The 20,666-nt window shown below is 45.6% G+C and overlaps 1 protein-coding gene across 2 annotated transcripts; it reads right to left on the bottom strand.

Annotated features, from left to right (window-relative positions):
- Positions 1–465: 465 nt before the first annotated feature.
- On the bottom strand, positions 466–19,944 carry LOC137535936 (trypsin-like). 2 transcript variants are annotated; one of them, XM_068257831.1, is made up of 6 exons: positions 19,893–19,944; positions 18,821–18,977; positions 15,633–15,789; positions 15,294–15,547; positions 12,049–12,185; positions 466–690 (listed from the first exon to the last, which is right to left on the bottom strand). In XM_068257831.1, the coding sequence occupies exons 2-6, from the start codon at positions 18,858–18,860 to the stop codon at positions 541–543; spliced, it is 738 nt and encodes a 245-aa protein (XP_068113932.1). In that variant the 5' UTR covers positions 18,861–18,977; positions 19,893–19,944; the 3' UTR covers positions 466–540. The 2 variants fall into 2 exon arrangements, with proteins under 2 accessions (XP_068113932.1, XP_068113931.1); XM_068257830.1 differs by having other exon boundaries at positions 19,796–19,926.
- Positions 19,945–20,666: the final 722 nt, after the last annotated feature.

The following is a 20,666-nucleotide window of genomic DNA, read 5'->3' as shown; positions in this document are numbered from 1 at the left end:
GTCTCCCTAGGAGGCAACATTTTGTGATCTGCTGTCATAGGCTAATCACGCTGATTGGCTGGCTGGGGGAGGAAGGGGGGCGGGTTTAAAAAAATAAATCAAAGAATAGTAAAATATACATAAATAAATAAACATGGGGGGGGGGGAATCAGACCCCACCAGCAGAAAGCTCTAGGGAGGGGGGGGGGGGGGGTGGTGTGCTGAGTTGGACGGCCCTGCAGCGAAGCCTTAAAGCTGCAGTGGCTATTTCTGTAAAAATGGCCTGGTCACTAGGGGTGTTTAACACCACGGTCCTCAAGTGGTTAAAGCAAAAAGTCATTACAGAACAACACATGCTTTCTCATAAGTTTTGCTACAAAGGAGCAACTTGAGTTACAAGATAAAAGCGATTGAAAAACTATATGATTAGTAAGAAGAGATAAATAATTTATGGATAATAAAACACAAACACCCTTTTCTCTTGCATCTTGCTTTATTGAATATGATATGACATGCATCTATCACTCTCCTTGTTCCACCATTCCTTATCTATGGAGACGTTTAGTTCTCAGCAATGCTGCTTTCAATCCAGGTCACGTAATTGCAGACCTTGGTGTAGACGCCAGGATAGCCAGGCAAAGCGCAGCCAATTCCCCAGGAGACCACTCCCTGCAGCTCACCATTGCAAACCACGGGGCCACCGGAGTCACCCTGCAAGAAAGAAACATCACTCATCATCATAACAAACATAAAAGATATCAGAGCGAGCAAAGAACTTCTCCATTCCGCCGGGGGAGGAAAATTCAGTAGACAGTTTCAGGACAGTGTGGTTTATAGTAAAAATTTAAATACAGAAAAGTAGTGGCATTACAGCATCTAAAGGTTGATGCACTAACTGTAATATTGCATTTTGGTTAGCACATCAACCCCCTGTAGAGATGGCCCGAACAGTTCAAACACAAACTTGTTTGCGCAAACATCGCTGGTTTGCGTCGAAATGTAAACTTTATGGTGAGTTTGACCCGCCCCTATACTACATCATTAGGCTCAACTTTGACCCTCTACATCACAGTCAGCAAACACATGGTAGACAATCAGGCTACACTCCCTCCTGGAGCCCCCCCTCCCCCCCCCTATATAAGGCAGCTGCGTCGGCCATTTTCCTCACTCGGTGTGGCTGCAGTAATTAGAGAAGGGAGAGTTTGCTGCAGAGACATAGGGAAAGCTTAGTTAGGCTAAAGTTAGGCTTGTTAGCTTGCTCCTTGCTGATACTTATTGCTAAAAAGCACCCCACAACAGCTTTTTTGAGAGCTAATGTTGTTATTGTGACCTGTTTTTTTTTTTTTTTTGTGGCCCACTGACACTTGCATATACAGCACTGTCAGTCAGTAGCAGCTGGCCCTTGCTAATTCCTATACTGTGCAAGTTCCAGCACATTCAGTGACTACCCTTTCACTGCACGTGTGTGACAGCTGCACATTTGTAATACCAGTCCGACCGTGCATACCTGTTCACGGTACTTGTGTGTGTGACAGGCAGCTGCACATTGTACTGATACCTGTCACTACATACCTGTTCAGTGCACCTGCGTGACAGCACGCAGTGTTATATTATATAGCAGTCACTGCATACCTGTTCACGGTACCTGTGTGCGTGACAGCTGCACATTTGTAATACTAGTCACTGCATACCTGTTCATGGTACCTGTGTGTGTGACAGCTGTACATTTGTAATACTAGTCACTGCATACCTGTTCATGGTACCTGTGTGTGTGTGACAGCTGCACATTTGTAATACTAGTCACCCTACACCAACGCCTGGACCGGCAGGTAGCTGACTACCTGGTCTTAACTGCGGATGTAGACAACAGCGATGAACCCCTGGACTACTGGGTGCTAGCAGCGGGCGCTAAGCCACTAACAAAAACAATAATAATTTTTTCTGGTGCGTGTACATGCCTGCCTAATATTTCTGGCTGCACTGCGGCTGCAAAAACAACACAAAAGGCATGTACATTTGTCAATTCCCCTTCGTGATCGTTACCTTGCTGCGGTGAAGGGGCTTGCATATCACAATGAAGCAATGACCGCCGGCTATATGAGTGTGTCGGGGGGCACACCTGACCCAAGATAATAAGGTCGTTGCTTCATTGTCGACAGACCAAATTCGATCAGCTGGACAGTCACTGTTGTTCTATCACTGAGCTACCACAGCCCAGCGACCATATGGGCTTGAAAAACGCCATTGCTCTCACTACACAAACAGCTGTTTGCGGCAGTGGTGCTCAAATACCCCTTTTTAAAATTCGAGTTTGGTCGAATTCGAATAGTAAATTATTCGAGGTCAGTCGAATATTCGAGTCGAATAATTTTTACTATTCGATTCGACCTCGGACTTCGAACTGACTATTCGAGTCGGTATTCGAGCTCATTATTCGAGCTGACTATTCGAATTGGCCTTAAATAGCTTCCAACACTTGTTTTGAGGGTGAATGATGCAAGAAACATCTTTTTTTCCAAGTAACAACAGCAAGTGATTATGTGGGGATGTTCCTTTAAAAAAAAAAAGGTGGAAAGAGAAGTTGTGTCCAGAATTTTGTTCAGTACTGTATATACTTCTTCTTCTTCTTCTTCTTCTTCTTCTTCTTCTTCTTCTTCTTCTTCTTCTTCTTCTTTATCTTCTATATCTTCTTCTTCTATATCTTCTTCTATATCTTTTTCTTCTTCTTCTATATTGTCTTCTTCTTTTTCTTCTTCTTCATCTTCTTCTTCTTCATCTTCTAATCTTCTTCTTCTTCATCTTCTTCATCTTCATCTTCTTCTTCTTCATCTTCTTCATCTTCTTCATCTTCTTCTTCTTCTTCATCTTCATCTTCATCTTCTTCTTCTTCTTCATCTTCTTCTTCTTCTTCTTCATCATCTTCTTCTTCTTCATCTTCTTCATCTTCTTCATCTTCTTCATCTTCTTCTTCTTCTTCTTCTTCTTCTTCTTCATCTTCTTCTTCTTCATCTTCTTCTTCATCTTCTTCATCGTCTTCTTCTTCTTCTTCTTCATCTTCTTCATCTTCTTCTTCATCTTCTTCATCTTCTTCTTCTTCTCCTTCTCCTATATCGTCTTCTTCTTCTTCACTTATTTCTCTTTCCATTTTTTTTTTAAAGAAATGCAGCTATTTTTGAGTGTAACAAATAGCTGGTGGGCGCACGCATGTTGGAAGCGCCATTGTATGCGCTCCCTGGCAGTGGAAACACACAGACAGCAGGAGGTAAATTCAGCAGCAGGAGAAGGAGGATGAGTGTGTGGCAGCAGGCAGTCAATGAGGCAGGCAGCGTGACATAATAGCCCTGGTACCTAGCGGTGATACCAGGGCTGTAAATAAACACAACAGGAGGTCCCAGACAGCGGTCGTGCAGCCCACATCGTGTCCAATACACAACTGGGACAACACAGTTTTCAACCCGGGCACCTCAGAAAAATTAAACCTTTTTTTTTTTAATGGTTTTTTGGTTTTGGTTTTACAACCCATTACACAGATATAGCTATTTTTTGACGTAATAGCTGGTGGCATAGTGGCAGCAGAAAGTAATTCTGTGTACCCTGGCAGTGGGAAACACAGACAGACAGCAGCATCAGCAGGAGGAATGGAGGAGTAGTATGAGTGTGGCAGCAGGTAGGCAGCGTGACATAATAGCCCTGGTACCTAGCGGTGATACCAGGCCGTAAATAAACACAACAGGAGGTCCCAGACAGCTGTCGTGCAGCCCACATCGTGTCCAATACACAACTGGGACAACACAGTTTTCAACCCGGGCACCTCAGAAAAATTAAACCTTTTTTTTTTTAATGGTTTTTTGGTTTTGGTTTTACAACCCATTACAAAGATATAGCTATTTTTTGACGTAATAGCTGGTGGCATAGTGGCAGCAGAAGGTAATTCTGTGTACCCTGGCAGTGGGAAACACAGACAGACAGCAGCAGCAGCAGGAGGAATGGAGGAGTAGTGTGAGTGTGGCAGCAGGTAGGCAGCGTGACATAATAGCCCTGGTACCTAGCGGTGATACCAGGCCGTAAATAAACACAACAGGAGGTCCCAGACAGCGGTCGTGCAGCCCACATCGTGTCCAATACACAACTGGGACAACACAGTTTTCAACCCGGGCACCTCAGAAAAATTAAACCTTTTTTTTTTAATGGTTTTTTGGTTTTGGTTTTACAACCCATTACACAGATATAGCTATTTTTTGACGTAATAGCTGGTGGCATAGTGGCAGCAGAAGGTAATTCTGTGTACCCTGGCAGTGGGAAACACAGACAGACAGCAGCAGCAGCAGGAGGAATGGAGGAGTAGTGTGAGTGTGGCAGCAGGTAGGCAGCGTGACATAATAGCCCTGGTACCTAGCGGTGATACCAGGGCTGTAAATAAACACAACAGGAGGTCCCAGACAGCGGTCGTGCAGCCCACATCGTGTCCAATACACAACTGGGACAACACAGTTTTCAACCCGGGCACCTCAGAAAAATTAAACCTTTTTTTTTTTAATGGTTTTTTGGTTTTGGTTTTACAACCAATTACACAGATATAGCTATTTTTTGACGTAATAGCTGGTGGCATAGTGGCAGCAGAAGGTAAATCTGTGTACCCTGGCAGTGGGAAACACAGACAGACAGCAGAAGGGCAGTACACAGCAGCCCACTGTAGGTGTAAAATGTGTGGCTGCAGGCGACGTAATAGTCAAAGTGAACCAGGCTGGCTTAGTGAGCAGGAGCCAGGAGGTGGTAAAGGGTGGTAAGGCACATTAACGATGGTTCTAAGTTCCGGCAGCCAGTTCATGTCCCCCTCTCGCCGACAACAGGGGCCAGGAACTCGCCTTCCACCCACGCCTGGTTCATCTTGAGAAACGTCAGTCTGTCCACAGACTTGTGAGACAGACGTGAGCGTTTCTCGGTGACCACGCCACCAGCTGCACTGAAGCAGCGCTCGGACAGCACGCTGGAAGGGGGGCAGGACAGCACTTCCAGGGCGTACTGCGCCAGCTCGCTCCAGATCTCCAGGCGCTTGACCCAATACTCCATGGGATCAACAGGGGCATCGCTGTCAAGCCCGCTGTAGGACCCCATGTAGTCAGCCACCATGCGGGTCAGGCGCTGGCTGTGACCGGAGGAGGATGCTGCTGCATGCACCTCCTCTCTAGTCACTGCTGCCGGAGCCTCTACAGTCCTGTAGAGCTCGTGGCTGAGAGACAGCAGGTCTGTGGGGCGCTTGCTGCTGCTGGATGCAGGCACCTGCTGCTGCCTCTGTGCTGGCTGCTGGACAGTGGGGGTGGAAGGCTGGGGGAAGGCTTCCTCCAAGCGCTCAACAAGGGCCTGCTGCAAGCTCCTTATTTGTTGCGCTGGGTCTCCTCCTGCAGGCGGCAGGAACTGGCTCAACTTCCCCTTGAGGCGTGGGTCCAACATCATGCTGATCCAGATGTCCTCCCTCTGCTTCATCTGGATCACCCTGGGGTCCCTGCGCAGGCACGTCAGCATGTGCGCTGCCATTGGGAAGAGGCGGGCCACGTCTGCTGGCACATCGACGGCAGTGCTGCTGTCCTCATCCTCCTCCTCCTCCTCTGCCTCGTCAGCCTCATCCTCTCTCCACCCCCGCACCAACTCAGCTGCACTGTGCTGCTCCCCCTCATCAGCAGCAAGGTCAGGGACCTCCACCAAGTCCTCCTCCTCCTCCCCCTCAGAGGTGGACTGTGCAGCTGCTTGCCGCTCCTGCTGGTCCAAGGCTGCCGCTCCCTGTTCCAGCAAAGCATCGAGGGCCCTGTTCAGCAGACAAACCAGGGGCACCCACTCGCAGACCATAGCATGGTCCCTGCTCACCATGTTAGTGGCCTGCAGAAAGGGAGCCAGCACTAAGCACACCTGCTGCATGTGCCTCCAGTCATCATCGGGGACGATGGACGGGATGTTGCTGGTCTTGTCCCTTCTCTGAGCGGCGGAAACAGTGGCCAGGGCAAGGTACTGGTTGACAGCGTGCTTCTGTTCAACCAGACGCTCCAACATCGCCAGAGTGGAGTTCCAGCGAGTCGGAACGTCAATGATCAGCCGATGGCGTGGCAGCTCCAGCTCCTTTTGCACGTCTTCCAGGCTCGCACAGGCTGCAGCCGAGCGCCGGAAGTGACGCACAACGGCCACCACCTCTCCGACTCTGAGGCCTCTGGGGGTCAGCCAAATCCTCTCCTGCTCCTGGAGTTTGGCCAACACATGGGTTGCCGTCAGCTTGGTCTTCCCAAGGCTGACCAACTGCAGCAGCGCTTGGCAGTGGCGGGCCTTCACGCTGCTGCTGAGGCGGGGGGTTTGGCCAGGTGTGCCGGAGGATGGCAGAGGATCGGAGGAACCTGCTGCAGTTCCCCTGACCCTGCGGGGTGGCACCACCCACTGTGTTGCTGCTGCTGCTGTGCCCGCTGCTGCTCTCCCATCCTCACCCCCTTCCACCAAGCTGACCCAGTGGACAGTGAAGGACAGGTAGCGGCCTGTCCCGAAGCGGCTGCTCCAGGAGTCCATGGTGACGTGGACCCTTTCACCAACCGCGTGCTCCAGCCCTCGCTCCACATTGGCCATCACAAAACGGTGCAGTGCAGGAATGGCCTTGCGGGAGAAAAAGTGTCTGCTGGGGAGCTGCCAGTCTGGGGCTGCGCAAGCAAGCAGCGCACGAATGTCGCTCCCCTCCTGCACGAGCGTGTACGGCAGGAGTTGGGAGCACATGGCCCGTGCCAGCAAGCCGTTCAGCTGCCGCACGCGACGGCTGCTGGGAGGCAGAGCCCTAACCACCCCCTGGAAGGACTCGCTCAAAAGGCTCTGGCGTGGCCTTTTGCTGGCACGGGAATCAGCAGACACAGCGGAGGAGGCCACTGAGGACTGGCTGCCAGAACAGGCCTCAGTGTCGGCGGGAGGAGTTGCAGAGGGGGGAGGAGGAGTGCGTTTCCGCACTCCTGCTGGTGCTGCTGGAGGAGCAGGAGGGCGGGTGGCTGCTGTTGCTGCTGCTGCTGCTGCTGAAGGCTGTGCAGTGATGGGTGTGGTGCCACTGCCAGCACCAGATGCCTTCAGCCTCTGGAACTCCTCATGCTGGTGGAAATGTTTCGCAGCAAGGTGGTTGATGAGCGAGCTGGTGCTGAACTTTAAGGGGTCTGCACCTCTGCTCAACTTCCGCTGACAGTGGTTGCAAGTGGCGTACTTGCTGTACACAGTGGGCATGGTGAAATATCGCCAGATTGGTGACAGAAACATCCCCCTACGGCATGGAAGCGCTGCTGCCTGTCTCCCTGTGGTGGTTGGGGGGGGGGGCTTGGGTGCGGCTGGTGGTGGTACTGGCAGATGCTGCTGCTGCTGCTGAGCCTGAGACACCAGCAGGCTGTGGGACCTGCCTACTGCTGCTGCCAATGCTTGCAATGATGCGCCTCCTTGCAAGGCCCACAAGAGCATCCTCCTCCTCCTCCTCAGAGCTGCTGAGGACGACATCCCCTGGAGGTGGTGGCACCCAGTCTCTGTCTGTCACCGGGTCATCATCATCCTCCCCCTCCTGAAACATGTCCTGCTGGGATGATGACCCCCCAAACTCCTCTCCTGATGCATGGATGGGCTGCTTGACTGTCGCCACAGTCTTGCTGTCCAATCCCTCATCCCCCAAAGTGCCCATCAGCATCTCCTCCTCAAAATCGCCAACAACAGCAGACAATACCCTGATGGTGCCTGGGGTAAAAAGACTGCTGAGTGACAGGTCGCCAACTTGTGACGGTGAACTGGCCTCCTCCCCAGACCCTGCTGGGCGGCTGCTGCGAACAGGGGTGGTGGTGGTGGTGGTGAGGGTGGAGGCCTCGGATGCAGAGCTGATGGCGGGCTGCTCATCCTCCGTCATGAGTTGCACCACAGTGTCTGCATGCTTTTCCTCAATGGGACGTTTCCGACCCGGCTGGAGGAAAATCGGAGCAGGTGCTACACGCTGCTGCTGCTGTGTCTCTGCAGCGTGAGTTGCAGATGCTCCTGCTGGGCGGCACCCAAGGCGTCCACGGCCAGTGGCTATGGGAGGAATGTTAGCCACTGACGCTGCTGCTGCTGCTGCGGAACTGTGCATGGTGGCGCGACCGCGGCCTGCCACAATGCTGCTCCCTCTCCTCCTGATTCCCTTGCTGCCCTTCCCCTTGCCCAAACCGCGCTGGCTGCCACTTCCAGACATCTTCCATGTTTTGGGCGTATAGACAAAAGTTTTTTAAAAGGGCGGGTGAAAAGTGGGGTACTTTAATGGAGTGGGTTGGTGGGTGAGGTGACTGAGTGAGTGTCTCTAGTACAGTAAGTAAGTAGTAACAGTCAGGAAGTACAACTAACTAATTACAATAATCAATCAGTTATCAGAAGGAAATAGAGTGTGTGTAGTGTGTGTACACAGACAGTGAGTGCACACACGCAGGAGCTAGTAGCCTATGAACAGTGACTGAGTGTCCTAGACTCCTAGTACAGTAAGTAGTAACAGTAAGTACAACTAACTAATTACAATAAGCAATCAGTTATCAGAAGGAAATAGAGTGTGTGTAGTGTGTGTACACAGACAGTGAGTGCACACACGCAGGAGCTAGTAGCCTATGAACAGTGACTGAGTGTCCTAGACTCCTAGTACAGTAAGTAGTAACAGTAAGTACAACTAACTAATTACAATAAGCAATCAGTTATCAGAAGGAAATAGAGTGTGTGTAGTGTGTGTACACAGACAGTGAGTGCACACACGCAGGAGCTAGTAGCCTATGAACAGTGACTGAGTGTCCTAGACTCCTAGTACAGTAAGAGTAAGTAGTAACAGTAAGTACAACTAACTAATTACAATAATCAATCAGTTATCAAAAGGAAATAGAGTGTGTGTAGTGTGTGTACACAGACAGTGAGTGCACACACGCAGGAGCTAGTAGCCTATGAACAGTGACTGAGTGTCCTAGACTCCTAGTACAGTAAGTAGTAACAGTAAGTACAACTAACTAATTACAATAAGCAATCAGTTATCAGAAGGAAATAGAGTGTGTGTAGTGTGTGTACACAGACAGTGAGTGCACACACGCAGGAGCTAGTAGCCTATGAACAGTGACTGAGTGTCCTAGACTCCTAGTACAGTAAGAGTAAGTAGTAACAGTAAGTACAACTAACTAATTACAATAAGCAATCAGTTATCAGAAGGAAATAGAGTGTGTGTAGTGTGTGTACACAGACAGTGAGTGCACACACGCAGGAGCTAGTAGCCTATGAACAGTGACTGAGTGTCCTAGACTCCTAGTACAGTAAGAGTAAGTAGTAACAGTAAGTACAACTAACTAATTACAATAATCAATCAGTTATCAGAAGTAAATAGAGTGTGTGTAGTGTGTGTACACAGACAGTGAGTGCACACACGCAGGAGCTAGTAGCCTATGAACAGTGACTGAGTGTCCTAGACTCCTAGTACAGTAAGAGTAAGTAGTAACAGTAAGTACAACTAAGTAATTACAATAAGCAATCAGTTATCAGAAGGAAATAGAGTGTGTGTAGTGTGTGTACACAGACAGTGAGTGCACACACGCAGGAGCTAGTAGCCTATGAACAGTGACTGAGTGTCCTAGACTCCTAGTACAGTAAGTAGTAACAGTAAGTACAACTAACTAATTACAATAATCAATCAGTTATCAGAAGTAAATAGAGTGTGTGTAGTGTGTACACAGACAGTGGGCCTGATTCACAAAGCGTTGCAAACTTTTTCGCGGACTTTTGCGCGCACAAAGTGCCACGATTCGCGCGATCGCGGACTTTTGCGCGCGCAATCTGCAGAGAATTGCGGCAAATTGCGCGCGCAAAAGTCCGCGATCGCGCGAATCGCGGCACTTTGCGCGCGCAAAAGTCCGCGAAAAAGTTTGCACCGCTTTGTGAATCAGGCCCAGTGAGTGCACACACGCAGGAGCTAGTAGCCTATGAACAGTGACTGAGTGTCCTAGACTCCTAGTACAGTAAGAGTAAGTAGTAACAGTAAGTACAACTAACTAATTACAATAAGCAATCAGTTATCAGAAGGAAATAGAGTGTGTGTACACAGACAGTGAGTGCACACACGCAGGAGCTAGTAGCCTATGAACAGTGACTGAGTGTCCTAGACTCCTAGTACAGTAAGAGTAAGTAGTAACAGTAAGTACAACTAAGTAATTACAATAAGCAATCAGTTATCAGAAGGAAATAGAGTGTGTGTAGTGTGTGTACACAGACAGTGAGTGCACACACGCAGGAGCTAGTAGCCTATGAACAGTGACTGAGTGTCCTAGACTCCTAGTACAGTAAGAGTAAGTAGTAACAGTAAGTACAACTAACTAATTACAATAATCAATCAGTTATCAGAAGGAAATAGAGTGTGTGTAGTGTGTGTACACAGACAGTGAGTGCACACACGCAGGAGCTAGTAGCCTATGAACAGTGACTGAGTGTCCTAGACTCCTAGTACAGTAAGAGTAAGTAGTAACAGTAAGTACAACTAACTAATTACAATAAGCAATCAGTTATCAGAAGGAAATAGAGTGTGTGTAGTGTGTACACAGACAGTGAGTGCACACACGCAGGAGCAGCTAGTAGCCTATGAACAGTGACAGTGAGTGTCCTAGTACAGTTACAGTATATATAACTACAATACTAATACAATCAGTAGTAAAGGACAGCAGAAATACTGGTATAGATGAGAGAAATAAACAGAGGACAGGAGAGAACAGCTGCCCACACAGGCAGGCCCTGAGGCCTAAAGCTGTGTAAGCTTGCCTGCAGCAGCTGTCTCTGTCTATGTAACACAAAAGCTACTAACTAAAATACAATGTCTAACTAACTAACAACAATATAGGTGTGTATAGGAGGTGTATGTGAGCAAAAACGCTAGGTAAATGACCACAATAGAGCTCTTGCTAAGCCAAAGCACAAAGGAGCAACTCTCTCTCTGTACAAGTCTCAGGCAAGCACGGAGAAACCTAACATGGCGGCCGCTATTTATAGGGTAGGGGCTGGCCAGGGTCCCCCTCTGTGATTGGCTGCCGTCAGAGGGCCTGGGAGCCCTCTGATTGGCTCTAAGGACATCAATCTGGGCTATGACGCTATTCGAGCTCGGTACCGAGCTCGAATAGCGCCGGTTTGCTCGAATAGTGAATGGGCTATTCGAGTGTACTCGAATAGCCCATTCGAATAGCTACAGCTATTCGGAGCTCGAATACCGAGCTCGAATAGCTGAAAAAGAGCTCGAATATTCGAGCTACTCGAATATTCGAGCTCTGCTGAGCACCACTGGTTTGCGGTGCGTTACACAGTGAGTTTGGTGTGTCAGTGTGAAGCAGTACACTAATTACACTACCTGATTGATGTATACACATGCAAGATATTTTAAAGCACTTTATGCCTCCAATTTAGCATTGCAATGTGATTTCTGCCCTTAAAATGCTGCTGTGCGTCAAATCCAGATTTTTCCCTGGGACTTTTGGCATGTATCCCACTCCGCCATGCAAAACTCCAGGTGTTAGACCCCTTGAAACATCTTTTCCTTCACTTTTGTGGCCAGCATAAATGTTTGTAGTTTTCAAAGTTCACCTGCCCATTGAAGTCTATTGCGATTCGCGAAGTTTGCACAATCCCGAACTTTTGCGGAAGTTCGTGTTCGAGGTTCACAAACCTAAAATCAGAGGGTCAAGCCATCTCTAACCCCCTGTATTCTAAAGCCCTTATGTGTCACTGGTGTGACACATAACAGAATTTGCATGCAACGTGCTGGAAATGTGAATTCGCAAAGCTGGACATTTTATTCAAGTCAATGGTATTGCATTAGAGTTGTGGTGTGGATTTTTCAGATGTACATTTTTTTAAACAGTGGACATGTGACTTGTGACTCTTCAGAATTGCAAAATTGCAAAAAAACAAAACAAAAAAAAGAGGAAACACAAACACAGGGGTAATAGTAGTGGTTGGCTTAGCCTACATTCCATTGGCCTGAAGGAAAGACCATTATCCCCAGGAATGTCATGGACAATTGTCTAAAGGTAGTGCAAGAATTACCTGACAAGAGTCTTTGCCACCATCCAGGTACCCAACACAGATCATGTTGTCAGTGATTTGACCAGGGTAGGAGCCTTGACAACTCTCGGCAGACAGGATTGGGGCCTCCAAACACTGCAGCAAGTCAGGGTAGTTAGCTAAAAAAAAACATTAAAAAAAAAAATCAGTGGACAAAAATAGCAAAGCTGGATAGAGGCACTCAAGGTATATAAAACAACTAAAAAAGGCAAGTGTTGGTCTTATCTTAATAAACTACTCAAATGAAAATCAATAGTTTATTTAAAAAAGCACAAGACTGGACAACACATTTCACGGACATAAGAACCCTTTTGCAGGTTAATATTGATTGCTTCTCCATGGAGAAGCTGGGCTAGAAGAACCTTTGTGTCTCCATGAAGGTGCGGAGTTAGGAGAGCCTTAGGCACTCAATCTTAACCAGAAAAGGGATCTTACGACCATGAAACCCGTTGTACAGCTTTTTGCTTATTAAATAAATTATTGAATTTCATTTTTGTGGTTCCTTAAGGGAGTAAATAACTATGTTGTGAAGTCTGCAAAGCAGCATGGGTTTTGAGTAGAACATAGCACAGCACCAGTTAATGGTCTAGAGGCCGCTCACAACGTTAAATTCAATGAACAGGACTTTGTATATTGTGCAAATGTATTTATGTACACACGCTAGTTTAAACTCGGCCTTGTTGGCTGTTATAGACCTCCTCGGCTGAGAATCTGGCATGCATCTAGTGAGGTTGTCTAAAGATCCAGCATGGTGGATCTTTACTAGCGACCCTCAATGCCCTAGCAGTCCGGGTTGTATTGTTTTCCCCTCTGCCCATGTCTATGAAAAGTTGCTCCACTTGTCTCCCTTCCACCCCCCTCCATAGCAACAGACACATCTCTAGCCAGCAGGCTAGTGTAGTGTCTGCACAGCATCCAACCCCAAACTGTCATCTGAAAGATCGATCCCTGCCAAGTGAGAGCCCTCACATGAGTATATGAGGCTTTACTCAACAGCAAAGATGAGTTTGGCATTCCATGCAAATTTTAACTGAGGAAGATGTGCCGAGGCCAAGTTCAGAAAGCAGCTACCATGGCTTCAAGTCAACAGAAATGTGCAGGGAATGTTGGAATTGAAGCACATCTCTACATGTTAGTCTTTCTGCTTTTTAATGTGATCTTATAGCAGACTATAAGGCATTGAATTCAGAGTGCAAGATTCTGAGTTACCTAAGATTCTGCAGTTAAATTTAAAATCTATTTTTGCTCAGAAAGACAAGACAGGTCTTGTCTTTCTGCGCAGAAATAGATTTTAAATGTTTGTGATTTGGTTCCCTAGAGGAGCATGTTGTTTTGTTGTGGAGACTCGTGCAATAAAATTATATTGAGAACAGGATGATATGATTTTTATGGCCAAAAATTGTCGTTATTATTTTTCATTGAATTCAGAGTGGTTGGATGGTAAAGCGTAAACATGCATGTGCAAAATATCACATTAAACTCATTGTTAATTATTTTAAAATCCGATTATAAATAAACTAAATCCATAAAACAAATATTAAATTCAATGTGTTACTATTAAAGTGAACCCGAATGAAAATAAACTGATAAACAATTATATTTATCCTCCTACTCCTAAAAATTACTTATTTTAATATCCCATAGTTTTCTTTTATATTAAACAATTACAAAACAGGTTGAATGTTTTACTAATCGGTGACAGTCTATTAAGTGTCCCAGACTTAGGGCTAGTTCACACGGATGTTTTTTCTGGCATTAAAAGCAGCATTTTAAAAGTAACGTTTTTAGGGATCCACTGCCATACCATGCAAGTGAGGCCTCTTTTCCACGGGCAGTTGTACTGTGTGCTCAAAAAGCAGTTGCCAGGCAGCAGTGAGCAGTTGTGAGAGCTTGAGAGGCATTTCACTGCCTATGAACTACCAGTGGAAAAGAGGCCTAAATGGGAGGGTTCTGTACAAGCTTTTATGAAAGCCTGGCAGTTGATATCGTTGTATCGTCTCATCTCAAAAGCAACATGCAGCTTCTAGTTGGTGTTTGAAAGCCAGCAAAAGCCAGTGAAAGCCAGTGAAAGCCCATAAAAACCCAGCCTTTCCCTATACTTCCTGCAAGAGCCAACAAAAGCCCAGGAGAGGCGACGCTTTCCTGAAAGCCATTAAAAAGCCTTCAAAAACCATGAATGCCTCTTTTCCATGAACCGTTGAACTGTGTGCTCAGCAAGCAGTTACCAGGCAGCAGTGAGCAGTTACCAGGCAGCAGCAAGCAGTTATGAGAATTTGAGAGACATTTCACTGCCTATCAACTGTTCATGGAAAAGAGGCCTAAAAGCTTAGCTGTTAAAGAGGAACTCCAGTGAAAATAATGTAATAAAAAAAAGTGCTTCATTTTTACAATAATTATGTATAAATGATTTAGTCAGTGTTTGCCTATTGTAAAATATTTGAAATCCCTGATTTATATTCAGACATTTATTACATGGTGACATTTTTACTGCTGGCAAGTAATGTAGCTGCTGCCGCCTGTAATGTAGCTGCTGCCGCCTGCTTTGTTTGGCAGTTGGAAACAGCTGTAAACAGCTATTTCCCACAATGTAACAGGGTTCACAGACAGGAAACTGCCAGAAGTACCTGGTACTCAGAGCTTCTTGTGGGAGAAGTTTCACCGCAATATCAGTTATACAGCACCCCCTGATGGTCTGTTTGTGAAAAGCAATAGATTTCTCATGTAAAATGGGGTATCAGCTACTGATTGGGATAAAGTTCAATTCTTGGTTGTAGTTTCTCTTTAAATGCTGGCATTTTTGAAAAAAACAAAAACAAAACAGAGTTTGAACTTGATGCTGAGCAGAAGCTCAGCGGAAGCCAATGTGAACTAGCCCTTAAAATACATGAACTATTGACCTTTTTATCTCTCTCCCCTGAGCTCAAAAATTGTATTCTGCCAGAAAAACTTTGACTGTAATTTTCTTATTAGTGATGTTTACTATATTGCTGACAAGGTGCCGACAAGACGGAAGCTGTCACTTCCAGGCCTAGATATTAACTCTTTCAGGCAGCAAAATAAAACAAGTAAAACAGCCTGGTAGGCTTTGTACTGTACATACACATGTTTATCTCATCAATCATGTCACATGTTGCCTTGGGTACAATTTAAAACACACCACAATAAAAAAACAGAGCTTTATTCAGTGCTCTACTTTTTATTTTGGAAAAGAAGATTTGAGCCCTCACCTCCGCTGCTTAGTGTGTTCCCCCAGCCAGAGATTAAACAGGTAGCCCCAGCCTCATCACAGTGGGTGGGCAGACGGATAGCCTGGATTCTCGCATCCAGCAACGCTGGCTGGGACAGCTTAATCAGCATGATGTCATTGTCCAGCAGATAGGAGTTGTATTTTGGATGACGGATGATCTTGGCTGATGAGATGAACTGTTCCGTCCCCTCTAGAACTTCAATGTTATGCTCACCAAGTCTGACCTCAATGCGTCTGTAAGAGAAGAGTTTACAAATGGATCATTGTTTGAAGCTGGTAAATAATGACTGAATTCTGTGTATCCTATAATATCACTTACGACTTGTAGCAATGAGCAGCAGAGACCACCCACTGGTCATTGATCAGAGAGCCACCGCAGAAGTGGTATCCAGAATTGAGGGAAACCTGGTAGGGAACGGAGTTGAGAGGGCAGGTGTAGCCTCCTACGATCTTGTCATCATCATAGTGGAAAGCAGCTAAAAAAAAATATGTGATTTTATTATTTATTTACTGTATTTGGTCATATGTGCAATGTTCATGTCCAATAGCATCCAGTAACATTCTTCAGTTCATTTCCACTGGCATCAAACAAATGACAGCGCTCATAGGCTGCAGCTGAATTGTAGACCAGCAGAGGCATGCAGAGCCCCACAGGGGCTAAATACGTGCCTTGAATGCATTCAAGGCAACATGCCCCTGTGGGGCACTGCATGCCTCTGTTGGTCTACAATTCAGTTGCAGCCTATGAGCGCTGTCATTTGTTTGATGTCTGTTTGAGAGAAATGTGTATACCATTTTATGACTAGCAGCACTAGGAAAAAATTGTGTTTTTATCGTTAGACTAGCGGTAGGTCTTCCCCGAGAGGACCCGTCATTGCCATGGGGAAGTCTAGTAGAGAATAATTTGTGCACATATTATTTATACTGAAGCTAACGTCCTCCTTTGCTGTACCTGTTTTGAATGCAAGTTGTGTATTTTAGTCCACATTGTGGAGCTCTGCACATCTATTGCAGGTAGTCAATTCGGGTGCAGCCTCTGTTTGGAAGCGCTGCCAATTTCTCCTGCTGTACAAAGTTCATTTCCACTAGTCATAAAAGGCAGAATCTATTAGACTGGTCTTGCAAATCTTGCAAAATGTAACATCATAAACATAACACAGTGGGCCCAATCCAATTCACGTTTTCTTCTCAGTTTTCTCCCAAGTGATATTTCACATCATATCAATTATTATTAGTAGTATTTAGTATTTATATAACATTGACATCTTCCGCAGTTCTGTACATAATATATTGTCTTGTCACCTAACTGTCCCTCAAAAGGGCTTACTAGATTGTAAGCCCTTTTGAGGGACAGTTAGGTGACAAGACAGTATATTATGTACAGAACTGCGGATAGTTCTGTACCATAGTCATATGTCTGTGTCTGTATCGTGTAGTGTATGTATCGTAGTCTAGGGCCAATCTAGGGGCAAGCCATTTAACTTTTCTGTATGTTTTTGGGGTGTGGGAGGAAACCAGAGAGCCAGGAGGAAACCCACTCAGAGGAAGTGCATACAAACTCAGTGCAGATTGTGCCCTGGCTGGGATTCGAAACGGGAACCCAGCGCTGCAAGGCAAGAGTGCTAACTACTATGCGCTGCCCAATAAACTGTCTTTTAAGTTACAGTACGTGCCAGCAAGTAAACACTCAGAATATTTTGGGCAGTACTTTTTCAACTACTTTTTGGTACCTTTTCAATTGCAGAGTGTTGAAAAGTTATTTTAAACAGAAGATGAAACTTATCTCCTAGGAGAAAACTTAGGAGAAATAGTGAATTGGATCAGGCCCGGTATATAGTACAACTTATTTCATATTTTGTTAGTGTAGGTATGTTTCTCCCTGTAACAATAGGAGGAGCTACCCCTGCATCCGCAGAGGAGTCCCATGGCTGTGAGGAACGTCAGCTTAAAATATTTGAGATCCTACAAGCTACACAATAACATTCTATAAAGTGTCGGAGTGCCAGAGTTCTTCAGGGTAGTACAGCACCCATGTCAAACAACATATGATGATGACCCAAGCCCAACCAACAATCTGGATAACTTATGGAAACTACATCCAGCATAACTTTTTGGGCTGGTGCTTTTTCTCTTATCCTACTTGAGAAAGGGCTCCCGCCCAAAAACCGTGCTGGTTCTTACTATGTGTTTTGCATAAATAAAAAAAGTTATCCAGATTGTTGGGTGAGCTCAGGTCATCATCTTTGTATGGGAACTTCAGCCTCTTATCCTCCCTACCTCTGATCCAGGGCACAGCAGGTGTTGTTGAGTGAATACTTGTTATTGGTGGGGGGTGTCATAGTGACTGCACTTACATGATTCTGGCTAATTGGCTTCCTGATTGTGGAGATCACCACATGGATATGGGTGTGAATTTTTTGAAGGGCCCATCAAAGTTTTTGGGGACCCCAACTTTTGTAGTTGCGCCACTGCTTTAATAATAATAAGAATACATTTTTTTTTACTTTGAAAAGAATAATGATGATTAAGGGTTGGTTCACTTTAGGACACGCAGCTAGAATCATTTCCTTGAGTGTGTGGATACAGACATATAGAACAGACCCATTTTTTTTCCTAATGGTCCATTCACAAATTCCATTTTTAATACATATGGGAATTGCATTGCTTTATTGCAATGGACACTCCTGACCTGAGTATTTCATCCCTCCCTCTACAAAAGGGTAATTTGGGATCATCATTATATCATAGAAGAGAAAAAACCCTACAATTAAAATACATCTGTTGGGGCACTGAACTGGTGTGACAGACCTCAGCAATGCTTCTGCTTGGTAAGACCTCTTATACACGGGAGGCCTGGCAGCTGCTCCCATGAACCAGCTGGGCTCTTGTCAGCGCTCGGTACTAGCAGTGAAGAGGTGCTCCCCCCCATGGAGTCACATCTGAGAGTGGTCAAGGCCGTGTTCAGATGAGACAGGTCACATTTTTTTGCCACTGGGTAATGTCTCGAGTGTCAAAGGATTACACGAGTGGTGTTATAAATGCCGCAATTTGGCTGCATTTTAATTGCACCGGAAAGCCACCTGTGAGTGGCAGCAGTTCAGGTATCCATCTGAAAGAGACCTTAAGCAACCTACACACAGGATTAATCTTGGACAAGGTGTCCAGTAAGGTGGCCTTAGACTCATGTCATGCTGCTCATTGCCTTTTTACTCCCCTCCATAGTAATAGATGCATTGTATAGAACTTGGTTACAGGAAATTACAAGTGTGTGCTTAGCTTTAGTCTACTCCAATGCTCCAGCTTTTTCTCTCCCCTTCCCTTCAATCTCTTCCTCATTCATTCAGTTCTCTTCACTAATATACATATTATATGAACACACTGACCAGAAATGTCACACTCCCAGTACAAAACACACATTTAGGAGTCAACCTAAAGGAGTCCTTCATTATGAAGATAGTCATATGAGAATCTAAAACTGAAAGAAAGAAGATAGGCTTTGGAACATACCAGCGAGGCCGAGGATGGAGAGGAGGAGAAAACACTTCATGGTTGAGCCGTTTGAGCTTCTGGGGTACACAGGAGACTTTTATACAGTCCAGAATCTTTAATCTCTGGAGGCACCTGGAGGTTCTCACACCGCTCTGCCAACCACATGGAGGAAAGTCTAACAGAAACTTGGCTTTTACCCCTCATGCACATTTTCCGATAACATTTTGTAACATCTGACTTATTCTAGTGCCTTTTTCCATTCCTAACTTTTTCTTTTTTACACAACTGTGTTAAGTGGATCTCTAGTCCAAACAGTTAAGCCCACAAACAGTACAGCCTTCATACACACTGGTTTGTTGAAGGTGATTTAGAAAAAGCCCTGCAAACCTATTTTACATATAACTAGCTATAGTGAATTTCTTGTCCAAATCAATACAGGATTCTCGTTAGAAGAAAAATAGGGTTTCCATACTTTGGATGCATTTTGGTGTATTCATGTAATGTAGGTAAAATTGTCATGCAGGAAGCACACAGTATACACAGCAATTTTACCAGAAAAGCCGATGGTTTGGTAGCGTGTATTTTGTGCAATTAGGGAAACTCACATTACGTAAGTAACACATGTGTTGCCAGAGTGCGGTGTGCATACACATTACATATGTTGGGCATGCTAATTGTATAATGTGTGTTAATTATCTGTTGGAAGAACCTGTAAGATTACTGTGTGCAAGGCTGGATTTATACTTTGGGTGGCTCTTGGCCAAGTATGTTGTGACTCCCCTTCCATGATGAGCAGAGCCCCTCCCATCCATGAGCTGCCCCCTCTTCCATGTCTATCATCCATGAGAGTACTCTAGCCCAACTCTTTCATGAAGAGCCACCTTAAACATCAGTTTCCCTTTTTAATGTGTTGTCCCCTATTTTCCTCCCAAATCCCCAAAAAAACATACAGATACGTTTTTTTTTGGCATACCACCAAAATATTGTCCCTACCCTATGATGGTCAATGGGCATATGACGATGATATATGAGCTCTTCTGAGGGACAGTAAGGCCTCTTTTCCACGGATTATTGATAGGCAGTGAAATACCTCTCAAACTCTCACAACTGCTCACTGTTGCCTGGTAATTGCTCACTGCTGTCTGGTAACTGCTCACTGCTAACTGGTAACTGCTTGCTGAGCACACAGTTCAACTGCCCTTTGAAAAAAAAAGACCTTACCCTCTGAAGTCTCTCACCTCGGATTCCCTTTAACATACCTGGCAAATTAGGTGTTTTTGCTTTAAACAAGCTAATGTTGTAAATTTACATCATGCAGCATTTTAGACTTTTTTTCCCCCCAAATTCACACAAGATTTTCACACACACGGTAATAGTTCAGTAATTTACTAAAAATTCCAAGTCAATTCACTAATGCTGGGTACACACGATGAGATTTCCCGTTCGATTTGCGGATCGATTCGATTAAATCAAACATGTTCGATTGGATTTCGATCGTTTTTTCCGTCGATTTTGCATACCTATCATGAAAAAAACGATCGAAATCCAATCGAACATGTTTGATTTAATTGAATCGATCCGCAAATCGAACGGGAAATCTCATCGTGTGTACCCAGCATAAGGGCTTGATTCACAAAGCGGTGCAAACTGTTTAGCACAGGTGTGCTAAGCAGTTAGCACGTGAAGTGCCGTTCGCGGACTTTTGCGCGCAATTTACCCCAAATTGCGGCAAATTGCACACGCAAAAGTCCGCGATCACGCAAATCGCGGCACTTTACGCGCGCAAAAGTCCGCGGATGGCACTTCACGTGCTAACTGTTTAGCACGCCCGTGCTAAACAGTTTGCACCGCTTTGTGAATCAAG

This window comes from Hyperolius riggenbachi, chromosome 10 (assembly GCF_040937935.1).
Source record: "Hyperolius riggenbachi isolate aHypRig1 chromosome 10, aHypRig1.pri, whole genome shotgun sequence".
NCBI lineage: Eukaryota > Metazoa > Chordata > Amphibia > Anura > Hyperoliidae > Hyperolius > Hyperolius riggenbachi.
The sequence above is the reverse complement of the archived record's forward strand: the minus strand, read 5'-3'. Positions and strand labels throughout refer to the sequence as shown.